This window comes from Corvus brachyrhynchos, unplaced genomic scaffold (assembly GCF_000691975.1).
Source record: "Corvus brachyrhynchos isolate BGI_N302 unplaced genomic scaffold, ASM69197v1 scaffold70, whole genome shotgun sequence".
Lineage (NCBI taxonomy): Eukaryota > Metazoa > Chordata > Aves > Passeriformes > Corvidae > Corvus > Corvus brachyrhynchos.
In genome coordinates this window covers 1,863,127-1,878,777 of record NW_008236217.1, presented here as the reverse complement: position 1 = coordinate 1,878,777, position 15,651 = coordinate 1,863,127, and the positions used below count along the sequence as shown (strand labels likewise).

At 43.4% G+C, this 15,651-nt stretch overlaps 1 protein-coding gene across 2 annotated transcripts in view; it reads right to left on the bottom strand.

The window, feature by feature from the left end:
- Positions 1 to 15,651, bottom strand: part of PCNX2 (pecanex homolog 2 (Drosophila)) — a 143,554-nt gene that overhangs the window by 2,758 nt on the left and 125,145 nt on the right. The window contains exons 28-32 of one of the 2 annotated variants that reach the window (XR_001865548.1): positions 10,168 to 10,312; positions 8,943 to 9,173; positions 8,489 to 8,593; positions 7,121 to 7,308; positions 1,063 to 1,511 (exon numbers count right to left, since the gene is read on the bottom strand). Coding sequence is in view for 1 of the 2 variants with exons in the window: in XM_017745316.1 (XP_017600805.1) it covers positions 1,063 to 1,511; positions 7,121 to 7,308; positions 8,319 to 8,593; positions 8,943 to 9,173; positions 10,168 to 10,312 (1,288 nt within the window). In the remaining variant the exon portion in view is untranslated. Of the gene's footprint in view, positions 1 to 1,062; positions 1,512 to 7,120; positions 7,309 to 8,318; positions 8,594 to 8,942; positions 9,174 to 10,167; positions 10,313 to 15,651 lie in introns of both variants that reach the window. The other variant, XM_017745316.1, reaches the window with a different exon arrangement.

Genomic DNA, 15,651 nt, shown 5'->3' with positions numbered 1-15,651 from the left:
CCTGCTGAATTTCATGGCAAAACTCTAGGGAACTGTACCACACATGATATTTTTGGGTTGCGAGCAAAATACACACAGGCTAAGGAGCTTTTCTTGCTTGAGGTTTAGAGAATTCTTTGGGAACCAGGGAAGTTATAGTTCAGAAGGATAGTAACAGAAAAGTGCTTGGGGCTTACATCCACAGTCTTCCCCTGTCACCAGTTTGGTTTCTATTTTGATAGGTGAAATGAAAAACTCTAATTATGTTGTGTGATTGCAGTCACCCTTCATCTCTAGTCCATCCTCTCATGTTCCTGCTTTCTCGTGCTGAGGTCAATTTTCAAAGTTCAGGACAGCAAAGGATGGCAACCAAAGTTAAATAAATACACTTAAGTAGACAATAAAACAGTAACTCTACAATGTGAATTGAATTTTTCAGGGAAGATAGGAATAAAACTGTGAGTCTGTTGGGAAGAAGGCTGCAAGTTTTTTGTGTGTACTCTTTTTGCTGCTAGAAAATGCTTAATCACAGGGCATGCTGGTTTCCTTTGGTAAATATTTCGTACAGAATTCCTTTGACTAACATTCAGTCAACAAGGTTTCAGGTCCTGGATTGAATTTCTGATCAGAGAGGGGGACAGAACAAGTGCACTATTCAGGGGAAACCATTCCTTTTCCTTCTGATAAAATAATTTTAAGTCCTGCATAAGCAGGCAAGGAAGGAGCTATTTAGTCTGCTTATGATGGTACTCATCACCTGGGCTGCAGAAAATGGAGACCCAAGTCCCTGGTTTGAGTGAAAGGAAGAGCAACTTTGCCCCAGTTTGCAATTTCAGGTGTGTGCGCAACAGCCCCCCCATTAGTTATTCACAAACGCTCTCACAGACACACAAATATTAAACAGTCTCACTGTGATGCAGCAAAATCCAAAACAAATACCGAAATCCCAACATTGTTTTGGAAAAACTGCTTTCTGACCACTGAGAAGGAAGACGCCCAGTGGTGGTGAGGACAGTTCAGAACCAGACAGGTGAGCAGTACAGGAGCTCACACTTAGTACTGCTGCTTTAGCTTCAGCCTTACCCGAGCTGCCTGGCTTGCTGCTCTGGCAGACGGCCCCATGGCAATGTTCATACTGCTGGATGACTGCGTGTCACTCGTGTTGCCTCCGTCAGCAGCCGAGAGCCCAGAAATCACCAAAGCACTTGAAAAACTTCTCTTGCCGAACAGCAGGCTCAGAGTTGAGCTGGTGGAGGAGGCCAGGCTGGACCTGAGCATTGCTGCAGCTCGGTCCTGCACAGTCAGCTGGCCAGCAACAGGAACAGCAGGGGACTGAGAAAACACAGATGTTGCCGAGTTGTGGAATGATAGCTGACTACTAGAAAGCCTTTGGGCAATTTCGTGGGCAGATGTAGATGTTTGGATGAAAGGCTGGCAGCTTTCTACAACTGGTCCAGAGAGACTTGAAGCAGGGGGCCTTTGGTTTAAAGCAGTGTGTGCCTGGACAGACTGACTCCTGGGTTTTCTCCTGCCTTCAAAAGAAAGATTAATATATTTAATTAAGTGGCATTCTGATGAACTCCATGCTATTGACAGTGTCCCATGTGTACGTATTACTGTTGGCATATTACCACTGGTTTTATTAGCATAAGAATTCCAAGAATAGCAAAAGTAACAAACTCCTAAACCTATGAATCTTTCTGTGTTTTCCACTACAGGTGTTCTGAATTTTGGTCAAAATAGCTCTAGAGGTTGTGCACTGAGTCAAAAGACAGGGAAATGAGAAGAGACCCCAAGCAAAGCACTCTAGTCACAGGCTCACAGCTGTTCTGCCATGTGCAGTTTAACCGGCCCAGTGAATGATTGAGCTCTGTGCTGCTGTAATTCTGCTCCCCTTTGACAACCACACTAATGGAATGTTGAACATCCACCTTAAATGGCTTGGTATAATTAAATGCAACAATAAACCCAAAACCTGTAAGTTAAAACAATGGCACATTTAAAAGGATTATTCCTGCATATGGGGAGAGAGAATTTGAAAATTCAGCCAAGTGCAATAATACAGCATTCAAGCCACAAGACAGTTTTTAAGACTAACAGTAAACTCTGAGTTCCAAGAGAGACATTTACAGTACATCACAGACTTGAAAAGATGTGAAGGGTTTTAGATAGGGTACATTCTTGGAGGTCTGAATGAGACCCACATAGGCTCTTGTCCCTTTCTGTGAAGCGCCTCAATGCAGCCACTACTGGATACAGAAAGTAGATTAGATGAGCTATTCTGCCATGCCTAGACAACTCCTTCCTGTACATATACATCCCCATATTTAACATTTATATCAACACCTTCTGTCAATCAAGCAAACAATTCCTGTATTTGTTATGCTTGTATATTTAAATAGCCATAGAATGAAAAATAAATCATAAAATCCTGGCCAGTGCACCCACCAGAGGCCTGCCTGTACCCAGGCATTCTGCAGATGGCCAGCCCTGGGCTGGCGTGTGCCACACGCCTCAGCAGAGTTAACTGTTTCTGTAGACAGGCTCTAACCCAGGCTTACACAGCAAATACCCAGTCACAAGAGTGCCTGCTTGGCTTTTTTTGCTCTCCAGGAAACTCCAAACATTAACACAAGCTGGCATTTTGGTTTCCTAGCTATAGCTGTGGGGTGGGGAGTTGATGCCAGAAAATCTGTTGAGAGCCATCAACACAGAAACAAGTTTTTCTGGCAGGCATTTCCAAGCTGTTCGTATTTTTTTTTTTCCTTTGGTTTTCCCCAATACCCAAACTCCTCCAAATACTGAACTTTTGCTGGCATAAAGGAATATAAATCTCACACTATCTTCTAAAAACATGACTGCTGAATTCATGCAGGTTCCAGCAATGCAGAATTTCATATCCAAGCCATTTACATTACACAGCTGAAACATGCTGTTTTACATCCACAGACCTGTTTTTCAGAGGCTGGCATCATTATCCCAATTTTTCAAATGCTGAAGCAAAGAGAATTTAGGTAACTTGGCAGAGAGTCAGATCAGCAGAGCTACGGGTTAGGGCTACAACCTAACTGGAGCTCAGTAAAACCTAGCTGGTTTGGCAAGTACTGGACCCTTTCACACCTCATTTACAATGTATCTTTAGCTCTACTTATAGTCCAAGCAATAAAAAAAATAATTTTCCTAAGTAATAAGAGCCCCAAGATCTCTGCTGGAGAATGATGGGACAGATGCACATGGCTCTTGGAAGCGCCTGGACAACGCTTTCAGGCACAGGATGTGATTCTTGGGGTGGTCCTTGCAGAGCCAGGAGTTAAGACTTTGATGGTTCTTGCAGGTCCCCTCCAACTCAGGATATTCTATGATTCCATGGCCCCTTGATATCGCTCTGCCAGTGTCCTCTGTCCTTCAGCAGTGATCAGTAAGGAGGGCACGTGCTGTGATGGGTGCCAGGCCTGGCTGCCGTGTCGGTGGCTGTGCGCATGTCTGGCCTCTGCAGGGATTCAGGTTCTTCAAACCCTGGGGCTCTACTTAAGTGCTTTGGTTTCTACATCTGATGGTTATTTCAGTATGTTACCTTTCTTAAATAAAAAGAATAGACTGGAATTAAGAACAGAGGGGCTGTGGTGTGTTAGTTTGCACTGGGGCTAACATGGCCAAACAGATGTTTGTGATTTAAATTGTGAAGCTGACCCCTGTCCAAAAGTAGTCTATATTCATCCCAAATGCAGTGGTTAGAGCAAGAGCATTGGGCAGGAGACCACCCGCATCTATGCATAGAAAACTCTGTCCCTGAAAACACAGGCTGGTCTATAAACTGCATCATGAAATAAGGACACTTTGGAGGAGAACCCCACACATTTCCAGTGCTCCTGATTTTGGTCGCACTTTTATATAGGGCTTTCATTGCCTTTTGCAATTTTGCAGACTCAGGCATACCAGGCTGCAAAACACAGTATGGATTATGAAGAAGTTAAATGCACTGGATGCATTTAACAAAGCACATACTGCACATAGCATTATCATAGCTATGATTATCTAGTCTGCTGTCCTATATAGCATACGCCACAGAACTTCCCGGAATTAATTCCTGTGTGCTTTTATTAATTGCTACTGTGATTTTTAAAATGTGTCCAGTCATGGAGAATCCACCTTAACCCTTAGTCTCTTCTTTCACGATTTATTTACTCTCTCAATACTAAAAATGTGCTCTTGATTTCAAATCTGAATTTGTTTAGCTTAGTTACATCCAAGTCTGCTCAGATCAATGGTCTTTGGTCACCTTTCATTGCCCAGGTAAATACTTACAGACTACAATCAAGGCATCTCTTACAATACCAATTGCTTGAAAGCACTTTATCTTTCAATACAAGATGTATTTCCCAGAATTTTGATCATTTTTAGGCTCTCCTTTGAAGTGCTTCTGAACTAAAAATGTCCTTAGATTAGAGCACTAGGACTGTGTGTGGCAGGACAAGAATATTCTGATTTTTAACAGGCATAGAGTAAGTTCTTTTCCAGTGCTCTGGTCTTGCCCTAATATCCTGATGCTTATTGAGATCGAACTGATCTTTTTTTTTAACCAGCTCTCTTAAAAACCTTCTTGGATGAGTCATTTGGCTTTGGTCAATTAAGCATATAGCTTTGATAGCCACTGTTTCATGTTCTTTGTAGCTAGCTGTTGGATGGAAGGGACTGTTTCATGATCAGATCATAGAAATAGATTATCTGCATTTTTTCCCAATATAAACCAGACATTTCTCATTTCTACATATTGCATACTGGCAACTCTACCTTTCTATACAGTAACAGATCAAGACCACTGCTAGGATTTCTTTTGCTCCTAAATACTCCTTAAAAATAAACAGACATAAGCCCATTGTCATCTTTTCATCCCTAATGGCCCTAGCCAAAAACTTCCTGTTTCATTCTCTACAGTAACTCAGGAGTGAATACAGATTTCCATTTGCTATTTTCCATTTCCTTCCATTTGTTGTGCATGTCTTCATTTTACCAAAAGCCAGGTTGCTTTTCTTATCTAAGTGTGACTTTCTCTCTTGATCATGGTTTTCTGGGCACCCAATTAATATGTTCCTTTAAACAATTCACAATTAATTTACTTTATTGTATGGTATGCTCAGGATCATTATATCACAATTAAGTTTGCTACTCTGATTACTGTTGTGTCAAGTTATGTGTATGCATGTGGGGATTCCTTTAGCACTAGACTCAATTAAAAGCAGCAGTTATTTTATTCTTGCAATGTGAATTATATGCAGGGCAAGACTTTTTCCAGTCCTGTCCATTATCTTTAATGATAGGTCAAAATGATCTAATGGGAAACAAACAAGTGTCAAACCCCTCAAGTTCTCTTCTTTAATTTATACAGTAATACCACAGACTTGTTGAAATGTGGAGTTAATTGGCTTTACATTACAAGTCCTGATCCCACACTGATAGATCTCACAGTGACCCACTGCCAAACTTAGAATCATAGAATGGTTTGGATTGGAAGGGACCTTAGAGCTTGTCTAGTTCCAAACCCCCTGCCATGGACAAGGACACCAGTTACTAGATTAGGCTGCTCAAAACCCCATCCAACCTGGCCTTGAATACTTGCAGGAATGGGGCATCCACAGCTTCTCTGGGCAACCTGTCCCAGTGCCTCACTGCCCTCACAGTACAGATTTTTTTCCTAATACGCCATCTAAACCTCTGAACCCTCTTTCAGTTTGAAGCCATTCCCCCTTGTCCTGTCACTCCATGATCTTGTAAAAAGTCCCTTTCTATCTTGTGAACTCCCTTCAGGTACTGGAAAGTTGCAATTAGGTCACCCCAAAGCCTTCTCTTCTCCAGGTTGAATAAACCCAATTCTCTTTGCCTTTCCTCTTATGTAATCATCTTGGTGTCCCTCCTCTGGACCTGCTCCAACAAGCCAATGTCCTTCCTTTGCTGGGGGCCCCAGAACTGGATGCAGTGCTTCAGGTGGGGTCTCACCAAAACAAGAGCAGAGCAGCAGAATCCCCTTTCTCCCCTGCTGGCCATGCTGTTTTGGATACAGCCCAGGACACATTTGGCTTTCTGGGCTGCAAGTGCACATGGCTGCACCATGTCCAGCCTCTCATCCGCCAGCTCCCTCAAGACCTTCTCAGCAGGGCTGCTCTGGATCTGTTCATCCCCCAGCCTGTGTTGATACCGGGGATTCCCCTGACCCAGGTGCAGCACCTTGCACTTGTTAAACTGCATGGGATTCCCATGGCCCCACTTCTTGAGCTTGTCCAGGTCCCTCTGGAAGACATCCCATCCTTCAGGTGTGTCAGCTGCAAATTTGCTGAGGGTGCACTCGATCCCTGTGTCTACATCATTAATGAAGGTATTAAATAACACTGGTCCCAGTATGGACCCCTGAGGGACACCACTTATCATGGATGTCCATCACGACTCTGAGCCATTGACCACTACCCTCTGGATGTGACCAATTGCTTATCCTTATCCGTATTACTTAACATGCATTTCCAACATAAAGGCCACTAGCTCTACCCTGAGAACATGCCTGAAGCACTTTTGAATCCATAATTTGAGAAGGGCTCAGCTGTTAGTCGACCGAATGATTGGCAACATTTAATTTTCTCTTGGTAACTGCTATATAGACATAAGAAGCTGTTTTCCATTTGTTTGTTTTCCACATGCACTGATGAGCAGCCAAACCAATTCCTCAAATAAATTGTCATGGTCCTTCCAAGATAATTAAGATTTTTGCATACTTTCATTCTGCTGTTCCCAGCAAACAATAAGCACAGGTTCACTGTGACACAGGCTCCCTGCATCACACATGTACACTCCCACCCATCTGCATTTCTCATTCTGGCATTCTTAGTGGAGCCTGCTAGGCCAAAAATTACCCACAATGGACTTTGACAGTGGAACCTTTGGAGAATCACTTTTGTGTTACACCCTCCCAGTAAATACCTGGAACAATACTGGGAAGCCATCTCCTAACATGTTCTTGGTCATTCGGAGAGCTGAAGTGCACTCTCTTTCTAAAATTAGTTTTCCACTGGATTTGAGGACTCCCCAGTAGCATCTGTCCATGTGACCCCCCAGGAGGAGACTCCAGAGAAAGCCAAGTAAATTGTGCAAATACCTGCCCGCTGGTGGACCTCTTGAGATGAAGTTTGCAGCTGAGGGGTTCCATCCCTGGTGGGCTGTGAGCTACTGCTCTGGCTTGAATTCCCTGTGGAATGGTTGCCAGACGAAGACCGCCCTCCACTGTCCACCTCTTCAACATTGCCTCTCTCGTGGTGAGCTGCTGCGTGGCAGTCCTTCCGCATTCTGTTTGCAGGAACACACACAGCATCAGCCACTTGCTGCACATGAAAATTTGTGTCACCAGTGCTAGGTGCCCTCAAAGAGTGTTCTCTCTCACACCACTGCAGGTCTTCTGACATTTTATGAGATGGCCAAGATGATGTGATAAGCTTACTTGGAGCAAAATTGTATACTACACAAGCCAAATCTTTCTCGTCTCTGTTTAGTGGCTTTGGAACCCTGCAGTACCTTAGGGCTCTTCATCGAATGTTACAGTTGCCTCCCAACATTAACTTCTGCATGAGGTAACCAAATAGCAAAGAGGAATAGGCTGGGGGAAAGCTCAGAGGGATGAGCTGCATGGTGGGAAACCAGGATGTCAAGCCATCAGATATAATATTGATATTTTAACATAGGTCTTGGCATGCAAGCTGGCTCCCATCGTGTCTCCATGGTGCGCTGCCTCTCCTCAGCTACAGTGGCAACAGGGCAGGGGCAGGGAATGAGGCAAGGGGGATACTGCTGTGTGAAAAGTGCATGTAGCAATACGAGATGCAGTGTCAGGTACTGATCATGCATAGCTAGGGCAAGTCAGGCAGTTTTGGTGAATAGCAAGTACACTTTTAGATGTGTTTTGGTCAAGAACAGTAACTTGAGGATGAGTATCTAACTGCCGAAGCTTCAGAGCATAACTCACCAAAACCCACCAGCACGTTTACTCATATTCAGAGTTATAGAAAAGATACCCTTATTTACATGGCATAAACAGTAAAATTCCATGGAATAAGGCAAGTGTCTATAGTGCTGTGTGATTTGAATGAATCTTGTTGAACATGTAGAAAGCTTTGTCATGAATGAGTTAATGGATTTTCTTTCTGTTCTATTTGCAGCACTATTTTGTTATATTCTGAGTTATTTGCAACTAATTGTTTTATTCATAGATAGCAATACAGAATTACTCTCTTTTAACAGAAAATACAGTGAAACTGAGACTGCAGGGTCTCTTATCAGCATAGCCAAAATTTAACACCTACCTTAACCACTTGGATTTGAACCACTTTTTAATGTTGTCCAAACTGACAGGTCCCCCCCAAATGTTCCTCAGTTGGCTGTGTGTCCCAAGGTACGAGGTGGTTAAGGGGGAAACATACATTGGATATCCCAGTGGCTGATCACATGAAGAATTAATTAAGTTCCGCAAGACCTGTTTATTGTTCTGGATGCTTCCTCTCTCCGGGTTACGATTGCGTAAGAAAATCAGTTCCTGCTGCTGCCCAGCCCAAAGCCCTCTGACGCACTCCTTGTTCACCTACAGGTGGGTTAAAAACATGCAGATCATGCAAAAATGTTTGCTACTCAAGATGCAGAACTACAGCACCTAAGTAGAATGGCAGTGGCTGAGTGTGCAAACACCTCACGTCTTTGCACCAACAGCTTTTTATGAACTCTTGCAGCTACTCCCTGGTAAAGCCTGGAATGTTATTTCAGATACACAAACATGGGTGGCAAAATGGCAGTCAACTGAAGAGAGCTCTTTTGGCCTCCAGTCCCTACTTTGAGAACTACAATCAACTTCTCCTTTTGCCCACATTACTCAGAAATAGTACTAATTACCACAGCCCTAAATTACTGCAATATTAGAAAGATGGCATATGTACCTTGATCACCTTGAAGCTCAGGTAGCTTTTGTGGAGCATGATGACTTTATATTCATCTGCTCCTTCATCTACCACATGTCTCAGAGTCAGCAGCTCCTCCCGGTTGGAGAGGACAGCGCTGCGCCAGGCTGGGTCCCCTTCGTGACAAATCACAACCTTTTCTTCAAACGATTGGATTGCTTCGTACAAAACTGCTGGGTCCTCGTACTCATCCGGGCACGTGAACTGGTCCTGGTCGTACAGGAAAAAGTATTGAAGAGGTCAGGTGCATTTGTGAAAACACAGGAACTACTGACAGTAAACAAAATACTTTTGCCAGCTGGCTCCCTCCAAGTGACTTGCCACTTGATAAAGAGTGTCTTTTGGGAGGTTCATTTAACAGTAATATAGAAAGGTACAATTTCGGTTTTACTGTAACCTGTTCTGATCTCATGACTACACTGGACAAAGACACTTGGAGAATACCAGCTTATCCTTTGTTTGTTAAATGAAGTGTGAAACTATGGGAGGCAGTACTTTGGGGTAAGTTGGAGAGAGAAATCACCCAGGGCATTCCACAGTTCTTGTGGAAATCCTTATTTTTATTCACAAAACCCCACCAACAACAATAGCACAGACTGGGAATCCACCAGGAGATACCACAATACTGCAACTTCAGTCCCGCAGCACCATGGCCAGCGATAACTTCATGAAATTATTGTGTCAAAGAATCAGCTATGAATTCACAGCAGTTCAGTAACATCCAGAACAATTATAATTATCATTCATGATAGAAGCATATGATACTAAATCATAACGTGCCAGAGCAAGAACAAAATCAACTCCAAGCTATACAGGGCCTGACCTGAAATTAGCAGTGAAATCAGCATAATCAAAGTATTTCCTTTCAATCTAGAAACCACCTTTATAGTATCCACACAAGTAAAATATGACAAGATTGTCTGCTTTCTTTTGATGAAAAATGCAGGGACAAGCTCTGCAAAATGGTTTCAAATGGGCAGCTAGGGGGTTCAGTAAAGAAAATCAAGTGAATGCAAAATAAATAAATGCCAAACTCTTCCATCTTGGTGAAGGATGTTTTTTAGAATAAGGTGACAAGTACTCCATTTCCCTCTTTTTTGTTTTTATCCTTTCCTTTGGAGAGTTGCTAAGGTTTCCTGTGTTTTCCTAGGAAAACAGATAAAATAGTAAATGTTAAAAATAAATACATAAATAAATACCCTACCTGGTGTAGCTTCAGAGACATTCGGATTGCTGGGGCAACAACCTTATGCAACAGATCCATGTCTGCAAAGACCCACTCATCTTTTGCTGCTATCCGGAAGTCTCCTTTAAACAGTGCATGGAGCCCATAGAGAAAAGAGTCCAAGCTGTAAGAGAAAGGCAGCAGTCACTCCCAGAAGTCATTCTTGTTTCTCCAAGCCAGATCTGTCAGTCACCAGCCTCATGCTGACCTGTGCAGTGGCCCTCTGGTGCAGGGCAAGTGCCTGCAGTGGGTATAAAGCAGGGGTCACATCACGTTTTTTGAACAAAAAACCATTCCTTGGGGTAGGCGGTTTTCCTTCTGCGTGCTCTGTAAATGACTGGCCATGAAATGAATGTGGCACCCAGAATGAAGGATGTCCTCAGGATGGGTGACTGAGTCACAGGGTGCCTCAGGGCACTGCTTCTCTGCAGCTGTGCTGAAGAGACCAGATCAGAGTGCCAGCTGCACTCCCCGTGCAAGCAGCAGAAGCTGCTTCCTTATTTGAAAGGTTATTGATCAGTCCTGTTAGCACTTCTCCTTGTAAGTAAAAAATAACAGAAAAAAAATACTTTCAGGAAATCTAAGACCTTTCTCACAACATTCAAACCTAAATGTGAACATTAAAGCAGATGTACTGAGAATACTAAATTTCAGAACTGTTCAGCAAACCAGGTGAGAGCAGGAATCAAACAACAGGTGTTCCCTACTGAAACAATGAGCCCTAAAGCAAATACACACTGGGTTTCTTTTTTCTAACATAAGAAACTAGATGCAGGCAGTTCTGTCTGACCTTGCATGACGGTTTACCTGGACCTGAGATATAAGCACAAGGTAAAAGCTACAAAATCAGGTAGTTGTTAGAAGATGGTTGCGTGAGGGCTTTGCGAAGGGGAACATTGAGCCTTCAGCTCCAATCTGCACCCTGAATTACAAGATTCCCATGCCACTGACACTTGTATAATGCTTGTAGCTGACTGCTGTCCCAATGTTGCTCTGAAGAAGTGATCTCAAAATAGAGGAAAACAGACCCACCAATAAAAACAGGCATCTCTTGCAAGCCCACAGGACATGGTTTCATTTACCTGCTAAAATTTTACTCACTCTTACAACAGTTGATCTTTTAGATTGTAAAGGCTCTGAGGAGAAGCTGTATTAAGATGTTAGTAGTTTTCATTACTGCCCAGCCTTTCTCTAGAGAACACATAATCCTTACAACATAACTGAGCTTTCTTAATTATTTTATAAAAAGAAAAAAATCTTTTCAATATATTCCCTTCTCTGAGAGAGGAAGAAGAGGACTGGGAGAATGCCTGGCCAACTTCAGCTCAAAGGCATTCTAATTTTGCTCTTGGTGGGTTAGCATGTTTTAGAAATTAAAATGGAAATACATATGTTGTTACTAGAAAAACAGCTGGATACTGATTTTCTCCATGAAAGCATCGTGTAATACAAATCAACTAATCAGTGGGACCAAAGCCAGCCAGAAAGGCAGGGCTGCTGTCGCTCCTGGGAACATAAGCAGTACAGGGAAGCTCTTATGAATTCTTAACTGATTTGCATTTATTAGTACTAAGTTACGTATTAAAACATGCCTATGTGAGACAAGCACACTCAGATCTTCAAAACATTCAAGCACTGATTTCAGTGGGAGTTATTGTGTGTCTTCAAGGTGTGGGTCCTGGTCCCTACTGACTTTCAATCCATCATCTCCACAGTTCAGAAAATGATAATATACTCAAACCCTGCTTAATAGCTAGGAAAGCCCTAGAATAAGCCAGCTGGGAGGGTGGGGGGAGAATGGTGAGTGCCAGTGTGGCAAAATATGTGCCTATCATCCCCTTTGAAAAGGCTGGACATCAGGAAGGCTCCTTTCACTTGTCCACCCACCAGACAACATCAGCATACACAGCTGAATCCTTGCCTGGAAAAAAACCTGTACCTAAATATTCTTCCCAGGATGAAATTGTAAAAGCTACCTCAAGCTCTGCATCTGGTGATGATCTGTAGTATAGCTTTTCCCCACATAACAACGCCTGTATTTGCTCTGAAAAGTTGGCTAGGATGAAGGGAGGAATAGGCAGGAGAGAGAACTGGTTTTTACATCTTGGGAGGCTCTCAGAGCCAAATCTGAACACCAGAGCAGACAGAGAGTTTGCATTCACATCAAAGTGTCCTACAGGCATCAGCACCAGCTAAACAGGCTGCTGTGATCAGCAGTATGTGCTGAAGGCACGGCCGGGACTAGGGCAGCCATGCAAACTGCAGGAAGCATCAGCAGAGGGAGCGGGGGAAAGCACGTACAGCTCTTCCCTGGGCTTAGGGGAGGCTCATCCATTTGTCATCCCTCTGCATAATAACTTCTCTAACTCAGAGGATTTTTAACAACAAACATGATTGCTACAAGGAGCAAATCAGTGGTGGCAGTAGTTGTGAGAGGCTGAGAGTCAATTATTTTATGTATTGTATTTTCCACCAGAGCGGTCTGGAGGAGCTTGCTGTATTCACAAAATCATGGGCATCTTTCATTCTCCTGCCAGTTGTAATGAGGCTTTTGGGTACATTCTGCCTATAATGTGACACTATCTCAAGCCATTACTTCTGTAACATGCAGCCTCCTTAATCCATATAAGATACAGCTCTCGTTATTCTTCCCATTGTTATGCTCTCTCCTGAAGACACTAATGAGATTATTACGAAGCTGTAAAAGTCAACCACTTTGATCTCAGGCCTGACTCTCAACCACTTTGATCTCAGGCCTCACTCAAGGTTGTTGCTGCTTTCTTGGCCCACTTTTAACATACCTCAATTAGTAATCTGCTGTAGTTACAGGCTGATTCAAAATATTTTAAAAACTAGTTAAGGTAAAATTACATGTCAAAGAAACAACATTAATCTCTAAGAGACATAACTACTACACCTGGCAACATTTCTAACCCTCTGAGCTAATAACCTGAAAAGCTGCTGTCACAACTGCAAGCTATTTTAGAACAAGACTGGTAGGTGCGTGGGAACCGTCAGCCCCTTGAACGTGCAGAGAACAGGGGATTAAGTAGTGCCACAAACACCAGAGGCAGGGCAGCTGTGCCAAAGCAAATACTCCCTCCTATTGCACTCCTTACACTCTTCTGGCAGCTGAAACCAAAAGCATTTAATGCCAGCCTGAAAACACTATGGATGCAGAGGAATGAGCTGGTGAATATCTCAGTGTGTATTTTGCACACCAAAACCCACCCTCTGTCTACAATCTGCAGACCTTCTCCAATGTTAACTGTAGGTTTATTTAAGGAATAAAGGAATGTGCGTGTCTGTGAGCTAGTAATGACCGGAATGTCATAGTTCACCTGAAATATTTTCAGTGGTAGCCCTTCTAATTGGATATTTTAGATGACAGTGGTTGTGAGCCAAGAGTCAAACTTTTCTGCCCTGCTCAGTTCTGGCAGACATCAAGCTGCACTGTCTGCTTGAACTCACACCAGCAGCACAGCACCACCAGCAGCACTGTGGTGCCATGGCCTGTGCCCTCTATGTCTTCCCTCAGATGCTGGGCAGTGCAATGGGGTGACCAGGAGGGAAGGGGCAAGTGGGGCCAGCTGCTTCCCTGGGCTTCAGAGTGAGCAGCAGCTCCTCTAGGCAGAGGCATTCCTTGGAATGACCCTTTGTCCACACTGAGCTTGGGGAACCTGAGCAGCCAGTCTTGGTAGTGTTGGAAGTATCTGATGAGAGATGCTTTATTGAGAGATTTTTGTATTTTTCCAAATTTGAAATTTTTACTAAATATTTATTTACTAATAGCTTTAGTGGCTGAATAGAATTATTCTGCAATATTTTAACAAATACACAGCTAAACATATCACTCACATTTGAATAAATGAATGGTAATGTCACGTCATTCTTCAAATTACATTTTGTGCAGGAGGCCTCCTAATGACAGTTTAAAAGAGCAAGTGATTTGCATTGCAATGTTCTGCCTCCTAAATGAATGCATTTATTGTGTAATCTAGTGTTAGTGTTAGGTTTCTACTGACATTTACATGAACAGGTACACTGAATAATTATTTACATACATTATATAAGAGCATTTAAAATCTTGGTTTACACAGTGACATTTGCTGATTAATAGATTAGACAAAATCATGTGTAAATGAGTGCAAATTGATAGTTTGCATACACAATGTAAACTTGACTCTCAGCTCTGTAGTGCACAGCCCATGGTAACATTACCTTTGCTCTACTGCACAGCAGTTGGATGACTGTCACTCCTCCAAGACACAGCAAGGACTAGACTTAGTCCAGAGAAAGTTTCCTACTACCTGCATAGTCACCTCTGAGAATGAGACATGAACTGCAGAGCACAGCAGATTCTTGGCTGGTTTGCTCATACTGAACATCTCAAATGCTTCATACAGTGTGGAGAAGAGTACAATGCCTACCTGGCCCTTACATCTCAAACTCACCCCAAAAGGTCAAGCAATGTTGTACACAAGATGCTCCACAGAGAGAATTAATAGAAAGTCCCGAGATGATGTTCGAGGTAAATTCTCAGTGCTTACCAGAGTAATCTAAATCTGTGTTTTTGTAATCCAGCATTTGAGTGGGACAAAGCATGTGCTGGGAGCCCTGACCACTGACAAAATGACCCAGACCCCAAGAGCCAGAGTCATGAAATGGCCTGGGTTGGAAGGGACCTTAAAGATCACCGAGTTCCAACCTCATACATGTGGTACATCCTCCTCTCATGCACACATCTGGCTGTGGGACTGCCTGCTCTGACCATTCCTGAGAAAACTAAGACCCTCTTCAGCACCAGTAGGCTCCAAAAGGTTCCCAAAATATCTTGGCACCTTTTCAAAGAAAAGGACTGTGAAGCATCACATCACCCTGGCTTCTGAGGACTTCGAGTACTTCTCCCCCATCTGACTAAATGCAGAGCTGCAGCAGTCTCAGAGCTGGGGGCAAGGACCAGCAGGAACACTCAAAATCGCCCTTGGTGAGAGCTGCTGTGCTCTGCCAAAGAGAGAGGTGGGGGTGCCTGAAGATAATTCTTGTGAGCAACTCCTTCTGGCCTCATCAGCATTGCACATACTGGACATCCTTCCCCTGGCATGCTGTATAACTGTATTCCTATCGGAGTGTCACTGACTTGCTGCTCATTTGTGTTTAAACGAGTTGTGCAGATCTGTCTGAAGCAATAAACACTGTAAGTAGGGTTAGACCTACCCTTCATGCTCAAGTGAATATATTTGGGGGATTTCTGTTGATAAAGGTCTTGATGTCAGGGGGGTAGGGTACCTATTACAGCTGGTGATGGGGTCCGAGGCTGTGACCCAGGAAGAGGTGACTGGCCCAGGGAGATGGTCCTGAAAGGAATCGCCTTCCCGGGGTCCGGTGTCTTCCCTCAGCTGCAGGCAGGAGGGCCCTTGCAGAGACTGTCAGCTCTTTAGTGATTATCAGCTCGTGATTCCA